This window comes from Phasianus colchicus, chromosome 8 (genome assembly GCF_987193195.1).
Source record: "Phasianus colchicus chromosome 8, bPhaCol1.hap1.1, whole genome shotgun sequence".
NCBI classification, from domain to species: domain Eukaryota; kingdom Metazoa; phylum Chordata; class Aves; order Galliformes; family Phasianidae; genus Phasianus; species Phasianus colchicus.
The window spans coordinates 28,045,922-28,063,722 of NC_143443.1; the positions used below are offsets into that span (position 1 = coordinate 28,045,922).

A 17,801-nucleotide genomic window follows, 5' to 3' on the forward strand; every position below is an offset into this window, starting at 1 on the left:
GAACAAGAGGCATGTGGAGGACGCAGGGTTCTGCATGCAGTCCTCCAGGCTTCCACCAGCTCCACAGACCAGTTCCACCCTAACAGCACCTAAGGGCTCTGTGTGAAGGAAAGGACAGGCTTGCTGTGGCTGTTTTCATTTGTCACAACCAGTCTGAACCTCAGTACCTGACTCAGCATGTTCAGCAAGTCGCTTTCCTTCTCTTTCCTCTCCCCTCCTGTTGCCCTGTTCAAACAGCGTTGCTTTTAGCTCATTTATCTGCCTATTGGGGAGATATGTAATCAGAGCATGGATGGGAAATACAAAGCGATTGTTTAGAGTGGTTGGCTTTGAAAACCATTCTGGGCACTGATTGGGCACGTGTTACTGCTGCCCTTTTTGCTTTCTGCCCCAAGTCTGTCAGCAACAGACAAGCTGGAAGTACACCCAGGATGCTCACAAACCCATTTTGCTTTAGTGAAATCTGTAATTTATGTTGACATTTGCCACTCACTGGATGTGGTGGTGAACACAGAGCCTGATTCGCCCATCTACCACACAGGGTACCCAGGTACAGTCTTACTGTAACAAAACACAGACCAAAAATCCTCATCTACTGACCTTAAACAACAGCATCTTCAGTTGGAGCCAACAATTTTAACCAAAGGAAAGGATTTTTTTCCTCATGTATTTACAATTCCAATGCTGCTAATAGACTGAAAGTATTCACTCTGCCATTAAGAAAAGCAGAGTCACTTCTTAAGTCCTAATTAATTACACCAACTCTGAAATGAGGTTTATCTTATCAGTGCCCCTCAGAGGACTTAACTGGCTGCGATCAGAGAGCCTTCCCTAAGGAACAATCTCAGAAAGGAAAGATATCCTGCTATAAATCTTTCCACAAAATTCTTAATTAAATGGTTTTCCACATCTGCTTATATGCCCCTTGTGGCAATCTAAGAAATCTAATCCCATTATTAACCTTCTTCCTTTACAATACAGAGAAGAACAAAAAAAAAAAAAAAAAAAACTCACAAAAAAAAAAAAAACAACCAAAATCTTTCTTCCCAAGTTGAGATTCTGATCTTTTTTTATTCCATATGAAGGAGGCTAAATATACAATGGCATGGACAACTCCTAATAAGAAGATTGATGACAAATCTACCCAACACAAAAATAGGTGAAGGTAGGTAGAGGTGCGAATGCGATTGAGAAAGAGGGGACAAGAACAAGCAGGAGGCTGACACATGAATACCTACAGCAAAGCAGGCAACTGAAACCAGATGCCAGCACACAGACAAAAAAGGAATTCAGTACAAATGCCATTCTTCTTCTGCTTTTACTCTGTGAGTCTATCAGCATCTGTTCCAAATCAGGACAACACTAACTGTATCAGCCCAGCGATGCCAATACCAGCATCTTCCAATACATGTCATTTTTGTGGTTAGATGCAGAAATTAAAGTTTGCTTTTGAAAGTAAACTTTGCTCTGGGTAGTAGCATAGAAACTGAGACCAGAAAGCAGAGCCCCGTGGGGGGAACATCTGTCTCACACCTACCAGCTGCAGTGAAAGCCACTTTACTTCGTGTATGGGAACTGCTGAGTCACGGCCTGAATCTCTCATTGATCACCTGAGATGAGCAATGAGTCAGCCATGGGAGCACAGGTGAAGGCAATTCACCTGTGCTGCAGGAAGGGGTGGAGCCTGGCTGCACCTCTCCTAGATCCATTTAAGAGCTGACTACCAGTGGGGAAAGATCTCTTCTGGAGATCCACTCCACTGGAGTTTCTTGAGCGAGCCTAGGATACTGTTAAGCATCCTATTTATTCTCTTTGTCGTGCTTTGCCTAACTCTCTTGTTTATTTCATTATTATAACACCTTAATATGCTTTGATTATACGCTATCTTAATATTCTTCATTACACACTTAGGTTCTGTTACTATCTGCATAAAGGCTAACTAATTGCGTTGCAAGCCCATAAAAGCGTCAGCATGTTCACAACCCACACACTTACTCATTCTCTGCAGGGATATTCGTTCTTGAAACTGCAGCTATAAAAGCAAGAGGACGTCAGAGACATGACTACAGTTTTAACATCAGCATGCCCCTCATACTTTGTGCAAAATTAGGTAGGAAAAAGACACGGAAGCTGAAAATCATGAATAATTCCATAACAATTCAACTGTTAGAAGCACGTGCCTGCCAAACAGAATCCCCAGATTTGCCCTAACTTGTACAAGGCAGTAATTCAGGCTCAGCAGAAGCAAGCACTCCAACAGATAATTTTTAACACACCTACTCCAACAAGGAGTGGAATCCTAGGAATGGGTATGCCAAATCCAGGGCAGTGAATGGTTCTTGTGATAAGGGGAGCTAGCATAATATATGATGTAAAATAAAAACTTCAGATACTTTTAATTGCCTAGGTTAAACAGAACCATTTAACGATGTCATATTTCAGTGAATGTACTGAAAGAACTGTGAATCATTGCAAGTTTTTACACTAACACTGACCATTAAATAAACATTTTCCTGACAAAAAAGGCACTGAAGATTTCAGATTTGCTATACTAGGGAGTTGTAGGATGGCTTTTTGTGCATGATCAAACACTTTGGAATGATTTCTATTAAAACACTTAAAATTACACCAATGTCTGCAACCACATACTTCAGTACCATAAACACCAAGCAGATAAAGAAACAGCACCACTTAGGGAGAAAACGCAAAGTGAAACTTACCTTGGTGTTCCTGATTTACTTTTACTTTTTTCCAGAATTCAAAGGACAAAGCTGTATAAACAACTCTGCAAACACAAATGCGCTGCATCACATGGAGAAGAAGCTCTTGTGTTCTTTGGCTCTGTGTTGAGAATTTGCACTACAAGGGCACAGGCCTAACTTCACAAAAGCAAAATACATGGAGCGTTCACTGGAAGTATAGAGATGTTTCTCAATGAGCAACTATCATACTGAAAATAAATGCATTTACATTTTAGAAAAAACTCACATGCTTCATGTACGTTCTTTATTTTAAAAAAATCTTGACCATAATATAATTAACAATGTCTTCTATAAAATTCATTCTTGCAAGCACGTATATTGCAGAAGCTACACCAATACTCTCACATCAAGTAAACTTTGGAAATAAAGTTTTAATTAAACTAATTCCAGCTTATGAAAAAATGAGCTCCTCTGAAGCTTGAGCTGGTAGAACATTACATGAGCATAATGCTGTTTCATTTATTACAATAACTTATTTTCCAAAAAGATTAACCTGGAGGTGGCTTCTCCCCCAGCACTATACATCTGGGCATCTCCATAATCTGAGGAAGATTAAGAAAAGGATAAAAAGAATAAGATAAGAATAAACTGAAATAGGCATTTGCAAACAAGTGATAGGAAAATATATTAGTAGGTAAATCAGAAAACAAGGTACCCTCCCACCAGTCCAATTTTCTCAGGAGGATGGCAGTGGAATCCTTCCCAAAGACTTCCATGTAAAAAAGAGTCACAATTTCACAGAAACTCTGAATTTCCCATTCAGCTTCTCTTCTTTGAAACACACATTTTTCCTTATTTCTGTCCGCTGCCCTCAATCATCCAGTCTCTAAAATGTTTTTCCATCAAGCTTCTGGCTCTCCAGTCACCAACATTTACAGTGGGGATAATTTTCTGTGGCTTCAACCACTGAACAAAACGTTTCATTTCCAGGTAACTGCTGTGTTCACTGTAAGGAATCCCTGAAATGAAACAAATCGGAGAGATCTGTTACTCTATCTAGCTTCTTGCCAAAATACCTTTGTAAGCTTTCCAGTTCAGAAATTATTATTATTATTTTTTAATTCAAACTGCAGATCTAAAGTTTACAGCTAAGTGAAAACAAAAATCCAAATTTTATTTCTGGAAAGTTATTTTGCATTGTTACCAAATTAATTGTCAGTGCAAAGTGAACAGTCTAACATTTGATTAAATTAGTGTTAAAACTTCAAAAGATTCAATTTCATCTATTGATAAGAACTGACAGGGAGAAGATGACCCAGTCTTCTCTCTCCAGCATGAGAGTGAGGTACGGAATAACTGCACTGCCACCAGCATCAGTGGGGCCAAGAATTCATCCCTGGAGATTACTGCAAATATCATAGAATGGCCTAGTTGAAAAGGACCACGGTGACCATCTAGTTTCAACCCCCTGCTATGTGCAGAATTGCCAACCACCAGACCAGGCTGCCCAGAGCCACATCCAGCCTGGCCTTGAATGCCTCCAGGGATGGGGCATCCACCTCCTTGGGTAACCTGTTGCAGTGCGTCACCACCCTCTGAGTGAAAATCTTCCTCCTAATATCTAACCTAAACCTCCCCGTCTCAGTTTAAAATCATTCCCCCTTGTCCTATCACTATCCACCCTTGTGAACAGTCATTCCCCCTCCTGTTTATATGCTCCCTTCAAATATTAGAAGGCCACGAGTTCTCCCCAGAACATTCTCTTCTCCAACCTAAACAAGCCCAAGTATATCACAAAAACTTTTATTTGCAAGAAGAGAACAGGAGCAAAAAGTACGAAAAGAAGTCTTCATTTACAGTGTTTTCATGTTCTCAACTACTTTCTCCTGGAGAGATCCATCTGTTCAGTTTCTCAGTGAGTTATCTGAGAAAGCACTGGTTACAATAAACAGCAGGAGTTCCCAGAACAAAAATACAAAGACCATTCACACAACTAAATGCAATGAAGCTTTACCACACTTATACCATAAATGGTGATCTTCCCTCTCGTCTGCGGTTTGATATCCATCACAGAAAGGCATGAATCAGAATAGGTCCATCCAGTAGGTTTGAAAGCCAGAACTTGATCAAAATTCTCAGAAAACTTATTCAAATGATCTTGCAGCCCCTATTAAAAAAAAATAGGGCATATGTTGAATACCATTAAATTGCTCATTAGTTGAAACACTGGAGATTTCATGATAGAGACAAAATTAAATTTTGTTTTCATGCTTTTATAAGAGCTTTTTCTTTTAAATACCACCTGCCTTCAAATCAATAATGATGAATATTTACATTTGTAGAGCAACTTGTACATTAGGATCTTAACTGTTTCATCTAAATAAGCACCTATTAATAGCCATGCATTACAAATCAGGACACATAAGGCATCATCACTTTTTTTTTTTTATTTTATTTTTTTTATTTTGCCCCTAAATAATTTGTTTCCTTCTCTCAGCTGCTGGTCAGCACTCTTGTAGCTGAGTGGTGATTAAAAAAAGCCTGCCTCAGTGCAAAATCATCTGGTTAGCCTGAAGTGCCACTGACATTTTGGTATCTGCTTGTAGCCAGAAAAGAGATGTGAGGGAGGAGAGATGGAGATTGAGAGGCTGTGACCAAACACCAATTGCTAACTTAACTTGTCAGACACTGGCAAGTTATTAAGTAGAGAAGTGGCACAGTAAGCCTGAAGTAAAAGCAGGAAAATTAATCCACATTTGTCAGTACTAAGTGAGCTCAGTTTTTCTCTTTTTTTCAGATTGCCTTTAAACTAGAGGCTGCTGCTTTTCCTTTCTGTATTTTAAAACGCCTCTTCACCCCAGAAATTAGTCACCTTTCTTAGCTAAGAAATTCCTACAGAAGTCTCAACACCGAAATTCTACTGTCTCAAATCTCAACTGAATGTGCTTTTATATTCATCTGCTGTGAAACTTCTTAAACACAAACTGGTTTACTTCCTTCGGCTAAAAAAAAAAAAAAATACTAATAATCACATGGAAAAACTAAAGCATGTGTATGCAAAAAGCATCCTTCAATTCATTTGATGTGTGTATTTGTTTATGCAGAAATTTTCAGAGTTTTAAATTATCCATATCCTCAAATATCCATATCCTTATTCTTCAGGAGGAGAAATAACATTTTTTCAGGTAAAAATATGATTGCAAATCCTTGGAAATTGAACTGAGAGGAACAGAAGAAAATCTATCCCCTTTTTACGTCAAATACCAAATTGGAATTTAGCAATGTTTATGGGCTGAAGCTCATCTTCATGCAGAGCTGCATGCAGAAAATCCTTCTAGTCTTTTCCTACATCACATAAAGACAGGCTGAAAGCAGGAACTCAATGCCAGAACATTAATTGCTAATAAGGTAGACCCTGCAGTCATTACAGAAATCCACTTCAAAAAGCCTGTACAGAGCAAGTCTTGAAACAAATCTCAGCTTATCCTGCACAAGTATAATTTCACTTCAGTATGGTGCTTTCTGTATATCATGTTTGGAGACATTATTAATGTTTAATTGCATTTCATTTTCAATGTAACGCGGTATGTCAAAACTTCACTAGGTAATTATGATCTGACAAGAGGGTAATAAGCACCAAACACTGATGAGAAGAGCCAACAGTCAAGATTAGCCAGAAGGTTAAGCAGAGTATACTTCTAGAACTTACCTTAAAATTAATTTGCATCATGGGGAGAATGTGAAGCAAAGTACCATTCCAGTTCATACTGATGAGGGAATTAACAGCTGCTGACTCCAAACACTGCAGTGTTTTATATTTGTCACGGGACATGCTTGCCTTGGAACCCAGAACTTCAGCAATTGCTTAAGAATTAATTGGGAAAAACAAATAAAACCAAACACAAATAAAATAAATAGGAGCTATTTTGTTACTTCTTTGGAACCGTTTCTAACTATTACCCTGGGTCAATTTTACTACTGGGACAAAAATATCTATATTAACAAGATAATTTTAGAATGTGAAACTGTTTGAGAAGAGAAACCTGCAGTGGCTGTTTAAAAAAAAAAACACACACACAAAAACCCACTACTCCAGCTGCTATGTTTTAGTGCCAGAATTACGTATCACAACTGGAAAGAAAAGGAGAAGCACACTGACGAGTTTAAAGTCTTATTTCTTTGGTAAAATCTTACTAGTAATCACTTCAAACAAGCTGGAAACATGCAGGGATTTGGGACATACAAAGAAAACAAGGTAGAGCAAATAAATGTCAGTGCAAAAGTTTTGTATTGATGACTTCAAATATACCTAAAAGCACAAGGAGAACAAACAGGGCACAGCTGCATGCTCTGCAGCATACTCTAAAGCAATCACTTTGATTTCTAATGCTGTACCTGAGCGAAGCATAGCATACAAGATTTTCATTAGGACAGAAAAGTTGTGTTTTGGTTTGGGGAATGATGTGTAAAACTTGATTTCTTTAAAACTGATAAATATGTGTATTTAGGAAAATACATTATATGAAGCTTGAAGGAAAAACTATTAGCAAAATAGAAGTTGAAGAATAATTACATCCCTCTGCTACTTTGATAAAGTGAGATTACTAAAACAAAAATACATCATTTACTTTTTAAAATGATCACTGGCACATTTGTCCCCACAATCAATTAAACAGGTTTATTCATTTAGTATCCAAGTATTCCTTCTGCATACTTGGAAGTGTGTGTATGTAAACATGGCAGAAAAATAGTTTTTCCCAAAAGTTTAAACTTACTGATTAGAAAAATAAAGAAGTAGCAGTAGCATCATTACATTCATCCAATTAACGCAATTTCTGACCTGAAGAAATAAGCAACCCCTCTGTATCCTTCAGAAAAATGTAATTCAACATGCACTTAGACATTTATTTAGTCCTGTATTTAGTGTTTTAGTCCTGACCTATTAGTGTTTTTTATTTGTGTTTGATGTTTGTTTTTTTTTTTTTACTTACCTAAAAAAACTTTTTCTTTTCCAACGGCATAGGTGCCACAGACAACCAGAGTGCGGGGGTTTAAAGTCACCATCTCAAAGGCTGTATTGACAGCAAACTGGATAACCTCTTGCTGAGGAGGAAAGGTATATTCAGGACTACAGTACCTGGGGCACGGAAACAAGATAGATCAGATGGAAGACATCTGAGTTTACTAAGGACCTTCAAACTGCATATATGCAATAAGAAAAAGATGCTCTCCTAAAATACAATTTCAGTTTGTTTGAGATTTATTTATCAGAAACCACTGAGGTGTCAAGATAATACTAAAATTTACCCTACGCATGCCTTCTCCCAATGTCAGTTCAGTTGCCTGACTCTCTATTCTGTAGTTTTTCCTCTATAAATACCAAGTGCACTTTCAAGCTAGACATTTGTAGCACATTCTAATTACATCCTTATGTCTATTTTTTGTCATGCACACAAAACCATAACATAAAGCATTATTCATTCACAGAAATATATGGAACAGAAATAAAGAACTGCAGCTGGACGTTAGTCATCACAGAAAAACACTTACATACACAAGTCACAGAAACGTCTAATGAAAACCTGGAAATCTGACTTATCCATTTGGCATTCTTTCAATCTTTCAATTCCCTCCCCCTGCTTTTTCATAACAGAGCTGAACACTCAAAGAAACAACCAGAAAACTCCAGTTTTAAAGCTGAACAACTCACTATACAAATTTTAATCCCAAGAACTTCAAATCACTTACAAATAATAAAGCCATTTCAACAAATGCATCTTTTCTAATAACCACTTTTCTTCTCTCACATTAACAGCACAGCAGATGAACAGGATAGATGTGTACGAACTTTGGGTTTGACATAACACTAAGCAGAACTAATGAGTATTAAAACAGTAAGGTTATTTACACTTACACTTATTTAGTTCACAGAGTAATATTAAACTGCAATTAAAAAAAAGACTGAAAAAAAAGTTAACTCAACTTACGTGGTATCAAGATAAAGGGTGTGGATTTTTTGGCCAATCAAAGCAGGGTAACGCTCCATAGAAGGATCTGCCCTGAAATCTCCTGTGTGCAGAATAACAGTTCCACCAGGCAGGTAAAAAAGGATCATTGTTGCACCAGGACAACTGGAAAGAAAATACAAAAAACACCCACATATAAATAATCTTCTGTAGAGATGTGGTGCTTTGAGACAAGTAATACGCTGCCCTCCAAGAGCAAGAAAGTGTGCACAACAGCACTGTAAATCACACCTACTGGGCTGCCTAATGTAGCTAGAAATTCCTAGTTTATAAAGGAATTTTAAAGCTATCCTTAAGGCCATAGACAAGATAGACTTGAATTCTCAGCTGAGATGGAGAGAAAAAAACCACATCATAGTAAAATAATCAAGCATTAACTTTCTTTTTGGGTTGCTCTTTTTTCATCGGGTACAACAAAGATGCTGCCTTGGTTGCAATCTCTGAGGTTCTATTAAACTTGGAGTTAACAAGGAAACAGCATACTACAAAAGCAGCAGCATTCTCATCTCTAAGAAACACTGCAGTATTACAGATCTTCATCTTCATTCCTCTAGGACTTAATGAAGCATTTGCTTTTAAACTCTATTTGCAGGTTGCAAATATCATCCAGCATCCAGAATTCACTGCTTGTAAGTACAATTCTTGGCCACAATGAATCTACTACACCTTCCGCAGCTCCTCCCCAAAGCTGTCTGAAGGGCAAGTGCTCAGACAGGAAAATCAGAGTGAGACTATTTTGGACATGAGTCATATGGAAAGGGTAAATGAAACCTCAGGAAACGAGAAAACTGGCATGAATCAGAGTTAAAATGAGAAAACTGGTAAACTTTCCAAGAAGTTAAACTTCGTACTTAAGGTTTATATGCCTTTCAAACTGAAACAGGGGCTCAGGGAGGCAAACAGGAAAAATGAGAAGTGTCCAAATTACATAAGAAACAAGGCTTCCTTCATTCCCAGAAAGGGTTCTCGAAAGACTTCATGGAATCTTATCTCTCCAACTATAAACAAATCCTAAGATAAGTAATATTCAAACCAGCTGTGACAGTGCTGCATTTCAATATATACTTTAGGGAAAGGACTTTTCTTCAAGCACATAGCCAAATAAGGTACCAAGAGACAAAACAACAAGAGCACAGGGCTGGAAGTCAGGAGCTACTGAACCTAAAATCCAGCATAACCACACACTGGCATCACACTGGGTAAGAATCTCACCCTTTTATCACTGAATCCACTACAAGTTACTTGTGGTGTTTGTGGGTTTTTGTTTCGTTTCTGAATGTTTCATCTCTCTCAGGAACCAAAGTACCATATTTTTCTTCAGCTGAATATTTCACTATCTTGAGTTGTAGCTACAGAAACCTGACAGATCTGATCATCAGTTCTAAGATGTTTCCAATCAGGCACAAAAAAAATGAAGTACCCAGATCCTACAAAACCTTCCAAACTCTCAACAAGTGTAAACAATAAGGAGATATGTGTGGGTAACACTAAAGTGCTCACTACAAACAAACAAAATAAAACTAAGGTTACATTACCAAAAAAGCCTAAGATTCATTTTATAAAATAGCTCATCTATTCCAAAAGCTAACATAAGCAATAAAGTTTAGGCTTCTACACTCCTAAGTCACTCATGAAATGAAAATCTATGTTAACAAGTCAAGTCAGGGTACTGAAGAATTTCTTCCCTTCTTTTTTCAGATCCATGGAAACCCAAGAATTATGAAAAAAATGGGTCTGTTCAGCCAATTATCTTTAATATTTTACACAAACACTGCATAACAAATATAATGATACATACTGATTGGCATCAAGCAACAACACTTTGATCCCATTCACTATACATTCTGTGTCCATTGGCAGCACATTGATGTATTGCTCTTTGACTTGAAGCTTGCTCTTCACCAGATTGCCAGTTATCTGTAACAAGAAAAGGAACAAAATCTTTAAAAAGTTTATTTTAGAAACAAAGGCTCTCAAAGCCAAACTGTCTGGCTTAGAGAAACTATGAGAATGTGAAGAGGCCAACAAGAAGCAACAACATGATGAGTATTTGTTACTGATTGCCTACTCAAGAAGAGAAGTTGTCAATGCTTACTTTAAATAACTATAGAAGTTTCCAGGTCACTGGCCCTGACTCTCATCGTAGGGTACTGTAGTCAACCCAGCAGCTGCTGGAAGGACAACATGGGAGGCATCTATTTCAGGGGACTTCCAGAGTACCTCATAGAGAAATTTTTGATGCAGACCCTGGATGGGCCTATTAAGGTAGGTGCCCTACCATGCTAAGAGTAGAGAAGAGTTGGTTGGACATAACACAGCCAGTGGCAGTCTTGGCCACTCGGAGACCTGAAGCACAGGCATGCAGGACCAGGCTAAAACAACTGCATTTACTTAACCTCGAGAAGTGGGTGCTTACAGGAAACTTAATTTCAAACCTTCCTCCCTTGATGAAGTTAATGGAGACTATGGAGCCATATTATTCTCCATGACACATGCAAAGAAAAAAAGAAGCTGCAGTCATGAGTTGTAAAATGAGACATTTCAATTGCATGAAACAAAAAAAAATCAGAGTGGCTTAAGCACTGCAACAGGTTGCATGGAGACACAGCAGAACCTGTCCCCTTCTATTTTCAAAATTTGACTAACAAAGGCTCTGAACAATCTGATCTAACTTTGAAGTTAGCCCTGTACTGAGTAGAAAATTGAGCTATATGATCTCTAGAGATCCATTTAAACCTAAATTAATTCCTGGTAACTAAATAAGTTTCATTAATCTTCTTTAACAGACAAACTAAGATAAGATTTCTTCCCAGATTCCCCTATACATATTATCCACTGTTGTGTATTGCCCCAGTAATGGAATCCCTGGTCCTGTATTCATTTTCATCACGATTATAGTTATATATGGATTTGATAATATCTAGTTACCTTGAAAAACCTTACCTTATTACAGTATAGTGGAAATACAAAGTTTTTTGTCAACCCACAATAGTGATCAGAGTGAAAATGAGTGAGGAAATAGGCTGTGCAGCCTTCTATTTCTCCATACTGGAAAGCATCAACTGTAAAGCCAGTTCCTAAAGCAAAAAGGCAAGAGATATCAGTCAGTAATCATAGATAGTTCAGAACAAGTTTCTAATGAGATTTCTCTTATACTTTTATTTTTTTTATTTCTTTCTTCCAAATTAAGAACAGAATATAATTCCACCATACAAAGTGTCAGGGACCATTTAATGATGGACTGAGTTTGCAAATGAGTCAACATTCACACACACAAAAAAAATAATAAAAAGTTTTTTTCACATTAAAACAAAGTTTTAGCAATGCATCCACATGCAGACACATTCACAGGTCTCCCATCTATTTGTTGCTCAGCTGCCATCCTACACAGATGGCAGCTGGTTAAGCAAATCTGTATTTAACTGGCATTTTTGAAAGTTCATCTTTAAAATCTTAGCACAAAATAAAACAGCTAACAACAGTTTAACACAACAGGCTGTGATCAGCCTGCAAAATCTCAATTACTCCATGTTTAATGTTCTCCACAAACACTGTTACTGAGTAAGTGACCTGGGATCTTCAAATATGTCTGCTGAAATAAAACTTGAATGATTTGCTATTCCACGTTTTTAGTGAGGTGCTGTTTGTACAAAGATATTGCATAAAGACAGCAGCATGGAAGACAGCCCTCCTCCCTGCACATTTAATGTTTTTAAAGCAGACAATGACAAATGATCCTTTTACATTGGGTTGTACTTTTGAAAAACCACCAAATGCTGCAATGATCCAATGATTTGGGGACAATCAAATATTTTATGTTGTTGACATCTCACAGCTCTTCCAGGAGAACTAGGAATAGCTCTGCTATAGCTAGAAATAACTAGAATTTCTAACTCCACTAAAAAAAAAAAACAACACATAGTTGTCTGCTAATAAAAAGCAAAATAAAACAAAAAATCTTCAAGTGGAGATCAACACGTAGCATTATCAGCACAGAAAACATACTTCAGGTAAAGTAATTAAAACAAAAAACATACAGATTATAGCAAAACAACTTTAAATTTCTGTTGCAGGCATAAAACTCTCCTCTTCAAATTTATTATATATGGGAAATGTTCGCAGTTCATGGAATCCACAATAGTGGTGTAACCTCATGAAGACTTAAAGGTCAATCTTCAAGAAGCAGTCTGGCTCTTGTAGTCACCAGTATATTTCTATCTTGCTTCCTCAAATATTTCTGTAAAATTAAACCCTTTGGTGGTAAACAGAATTGTGAAATTTTTAGAGTTGCTGCTGTATCATCCCATATTTTTTTTAAATTGGCATAAGAAAGTAAGTCTAATTGACCAACCTATTTTCAGGGGCAAAAGATACAATGTAAAAGATTAAATACAGGAATTAAAAGTGAACATTAACAAAGGAGATATTCAAAAACACTTTAGAAAGTAAATCAGCTCATGTTTCTTATTCTGTCAAAAATAAGCAGAAGTCTGTCTTAGTAACTGTTTTCCTGAGGCAAACATTTCACTGTGCTTTATTGAGGAGGCCTCTGCGGGCTGTTGTCCCATGGTCAGATTCTTCTGAAGATCTGCATCCAGACCTGATTTTATTGACTCTGATGGAAGTAGTCATTAAAGACTGCTATTTAAATGAATATGGGGAGGGAAGTGTAACGAAGCCTAAAATTAGGGGAAAAAATGTAATACACAAGCCCAAATTAGTTAACCACTACACAAAACAGTAGTTATCTCTCACCTGGTATTTTCTTGTAGAAAGGGCACTGTTTTTTCCTTGCTCCTTCATCTGTAGTAGATGATTCTCTAAATCTTTTTCTCCACTTCCGTTGGCCACCAGAAGTTACATTTGCAAAGCCTCCATCTTTACTTGAACTTTCTTTAACTGCTTCTAGATCCTCCACAGATCCTTCAGCTTTCCTTTTTTGCTGTCTGGGCCTCTTTCCACTGGGAGCTACTGAACTCAGTATCTGCTTTCCCTCACTCAAACACGCCTCTCCTTTGCTTTCCTCTTTTACTTTAGGTTTTAGCCCAAAGAAAACACCAATGTCCATTTGTTTGAGTTCTTTGGCAGGACTGGATTTGGCATTCATACTTGCTAAGGAACGAGATGAGACCGTTTTAGAGATGGGGCTGGGAAAGCATGCAGCAGTTGAATCAAGGTTTTCTTCTTTCTTCACGGCTGGCTGCAAACCCTCTTGGCAAGCTCCTTTTTCAATTGCATCAGCAGTCATTTTATCTGTATTAGTTAAAACAACACTCAAGCCTCTCAAAACCTTATTTTTTTGAGACAGAGGAGACCCAGCACCTTCTCTAAGCAGCTCTGTTTGTGTATGAGTAAGACCTGAATACACAGAATCCAAAGCACAAGCACCCCTGTCTTGTGACTCTTTATTACCTGTGTTAATTGCAGGGGAAATCAATCCTGGCTGTTGGAACTCCTCACTGCAATTAAGAGGAAAAGAGGATTCTGCTGATAGCATCACTTGCTGATTATCTACACATGGTGAATTACAGCATTTGCTGGCCACATAATTCTGAGAATCACTTTTTCCACTATGATGCAAACAGCTTGATGTATTTATTTCCTCACAGTGTTGTTTTTTAAATTTAAAAACTTCAGCATCAGATTCATCACCTTCAAAGTTCTGGATTTCGAGTAGTTTATTTTGTGATGTTTTTACTTCCTTCTCTTTCTCAACTTCACCTTCACTTTCCTCACAAGTACTCAGTGGAGAATATGAAATTTCCCAGTCACTGAAATCAGCTTTTGACTGTAGTAGGTTTGGCTGGCTTGTATCTTTTTGACTACAAAGATCTTCTCCCGAAACGCTTTCTTGTGAAGATGTAAAGTCATAAAATTCAAATTTACAGCTGTTATCTGTGGTTTGTGTGAGCTGAAATACTTGTTGAGGCTTTTGAACATCTGCAAAAGAGGAAGTACTTTCACTGGTTATATTTAGAGACTTCCTTTGTGCTGAATCCTGTATCTTTGATGTACACTCATTATCTGGGACATTTTTTAAGTTCTTAGATGGTTTCTCAGTCTGTGGGACTTCTACGTGACTTGGAAAACAGCTGGACTCTGCAGTAGTAGAACATGTCATCTTCCTCTCCAAAGTGTTTGCTGTAGAATTCACAAGATATTCTCCTGCTCTGCTTGCTGCAAGTAGAAAATGGCTGTAGCGCTTGTAGTGGGATGGAATGGTAGATGTACACAGTAAACCATCAGGACACTCTATGAAAGAACAGTTCAGCCAAAAAGTAACATTAATATCTTTGTAAATGTAGTTTGCATAATTATTACATCAAATAAAAATCTCACATGGCATACAATTTTAAAGCTTTTCTTATAAATGTAGTTATTGGAGGACAGAAGCCACAAGTACAAAGTAATTGTCAGGCTGCCAAATCTCCTGCCCCAAGCTGGTGCGAAATGAAAGGTTTTAGGTTTTCCAACCTGATATTAGAACAGCACTGAGCCTGCATTAATTCACCTTTCTAGCAAGATGAATGTGTTACACTGTTTCAGTACTGTACTTACTGTGCTACGTGGCTTCTAGTTTAGAATTCTCATGTACAAGCAAGGCTCAGATCAAAAGTGCCCCAAAAGGCTAAAACGTGTTTCAAAACAAACCAAATCTAGGTTCTGAATCTACTTTTAAATTCCATTTAAAATTGTCTAGGTGACATTTTGAAAAGTAGTCAGGTATTTACTTATGTGTAAAAAGTACTCAGGATTCACATGCCAACAAAAGATCTGTGGCTGTTCCCTGAACACTTTTTGTTGACAATTTGCTAATCTAACTTTTGAGAATTTTAAGACAGATGCAAATCAATTAGTATTTTTTTCCCCATTAATTATAGGAGGAAGAGATGGAAATGAAGCGTAGCACATCTGCATTAAGGTAATACTACCATCAAACTCAGGATCAAAGGCTCAATTTTAATTGTTCTGAAGAAGAAACTTCAAGAAAAGTAAAAAGGATATGAAGAGGGAAGTGATTGTTACTACAGGACAGCAATATGCATATAGGATAGTGAAATTTATTTCTAAGGAAAAAGAAATTCTGAGTCAAAAGTTGCAAACCCTTAAATGAAGGATATTTTCCATTATTTTACAATGGTAAATATGTACCCTCGATTTCTTCCTTAAGCCAATAAAAGTGGAACTTGTTAAACAATCATGAATCTTTATTAATGCTCCACATTTTTTGAGATTTTCATATCAGATTTCCATGTTCTTCACAAAGAACTGAAAATTCTATATGAGAACATTTGAACTACATATGAAAACCAGAGCTTACAGCAGTGTTATCTGCTTAACATATTTTGCTGAAGACTTCTTTCTTACCCTACTCCTACCTTTTTCAACAGATCCTGGAGTATCCAAACATTCAGCAACGTGCCAGCGAGGTGTTTGCACAACCAGCAAGGAGAAGGGCATCTGACAGCTTGGGCAATATCCATCACAAACCAGCCTTGTGCTTGGTGAGCCCTGTTCTGTCAGGCTGCTCTGGCTTTCCTGAGCGTGCACACTGCTGTCATCTTTACACGGATCCAGGTCCTTGCTCGGCCTCAATGTCTGCTCGCTCTTCTGAGGAGTACTATTTTTATCCACAGATTTCTTTTTATTTCCATTTCCCTTTCTTTTCGGCCTGCATTTGCCTTTGGTCACTGTCTGCATGGACACAGAGGAACTGTTTGAGTTACTCTGTCGCTTTCGCTTCCTAATCGATTTGTATTCCCAAATGTCCTCTTCCAATAAAGCATCTTCAGACATGGCAACATATGAAATATTGTCCTTGCACTTGAGCAGCAGTTCACAAATCTAACTTTCCTACTGATACGTTTTGTCTTCCAGCAGTGAATGGGAAATGGAAGAAAAGCAATAGAACCCCATTCTACAAAAGCATCACTGTGCCCCAAACCAAACAGCAGTCCCTGATGGGACAGGAGCATGGTGGATCCTATCCTGAAAATAATTTAACAAGCGCCTCTTTGAGTATCTGCAACAGCTGTTAAACAAGAGCAGAATCTGTCAGATACAGAAGGAACGGCTGACAGAGCCATTTCCTTCAGCCCTCCTCTCAAACCCCCAACCCGGCCTGGGGTGCTGCTCTCCCCGCACCCCTGACCGCCCCCGAGAAAGATTTTAAAAAAAAAGTAACTTCAGCTCCGAGATCGCTGCCACGAGCCGTCACACAGCGAAGACCGAGGTGAGCAGGGAGCCGCCGCGGCCCCGCGCTCCGCTCCCGCCACCGAGCAGCCGCCGGCCGGCCCGCACAACCCCGTCGGCGTCCGCAGTTTCGTCACCTCCTCTGTCATTACACCTCTCCCCGCTCCGAAAAATTAAAAAAAAAAAAAAAAACAACCTCAAAATTTGGTCCCGATACATCCCAGTTGTGACGTATTTTACGCTTAAGAATAAAAAAAAAAAAGCGCAATAAGCGGGGAAAAAAAACCAAGGTGGTGGTGCTGAATCTGCTGGACAGGAATCACCGCTTGGGCACAGTTAGAGCACAGTCTCCTTCACGAATGTGCTCTTGCGAATTGCAAAAGCCGGGTCAAAAATGAGAAGTGAATTAAAAAGTCCCTCCCTTTAGGAAAGACGAATCTCTGTGCGTTTGTGTTTAGCGTTTTCTTTGCTTGTTTTACTTTGTTTTGATTACAGCTTTTCTATCCCGGGCCGAATGTGCGGCGGCGAAAGTGCAGGCCAGTAAACAGCGGCGGGCTCGGCCGTGAGGCGCCATGGCGGCGGAGGGCCTGGCGGGGCTCCTGCCCGCACAGACGCAGCTGGAATACGCGCTGCTCGATGCCGACACCCCTCAGGAGAAGGAGAACCTGGTCTACCAGTACCTGAAGAAGATGGACAGCCGGGAGCGGGACCTGACAGTGCCCGAGCTCGGCGGAGGTGGGTGGAGGGGCCCGGATGCGCCGCGGAACCACCGCCCCGTCGGCTGGTGTACAAAAAGGCATTTTTGCTGGGCAGCGGGCTTCTGAAAGCACGGGAGCGAAGGAGAAAAGAACCTCTTTACGAGTGGCCCGCTTGCTATCTC

General features: G+C 38.7%; 2 protein-coding genes across 2 annotated transcripts in view; one reads left to right on the top strand and one right to left on the bottom strand.

The window, feature by feature from the left end:
• Window positions 1–2,968: 2,968 nt before the first annotated feature.
• Window positions 2,969–17,074, bottom strand: DCLRE1A (DNA cross-link repair 1A). Its single transcript, XM_031597452.2, has 9 exons — window positions 16,108–17,074; window positions 13,484–14,980; window positions 11,672–11,805; window positions 10,527–10,645; window positions 8,690–8,833; window positions 7,694–7,839; window positions 6,412–6,566; window positions 4,728–4,869; window positions 2,969–3,721 (listed from the first exon to the last, which is right to left on the bottom strand). The coding sequence occupies exons 1-9, from the start codon at window positions 16,523–16,525 to the stop codon at window positions 3,555–3,557; spliced, it is 2,922 nt and encodes a 973-aa protein (XP_031453312.2). The 5' UTR covers window positions 16,526–17,074; the 3' UTR covers window positions 2,969–3,554.
• A 114-nt stretch (window positions 17,075–17,188) lies between these two features.
• Window positions 17,189–17,801, top strand: part of NHLRC2 (NHL repeat containing 2) — a 38,184-nt gene continuing 37,571 nt past the window's right edge. Inside the window, exon 1 of the mRNA XM_031597453.2 lies at window positions 17,189–17,656. Coding sequence (XP_031453313.2) covers window positions 17,494–17,656 — 163 coding nt within the window. The 5' untranslated portion in view covers window positions 17,189–17,493. The remainder of the gene's footprint in view (window positions 17,657–17,801) is intronic.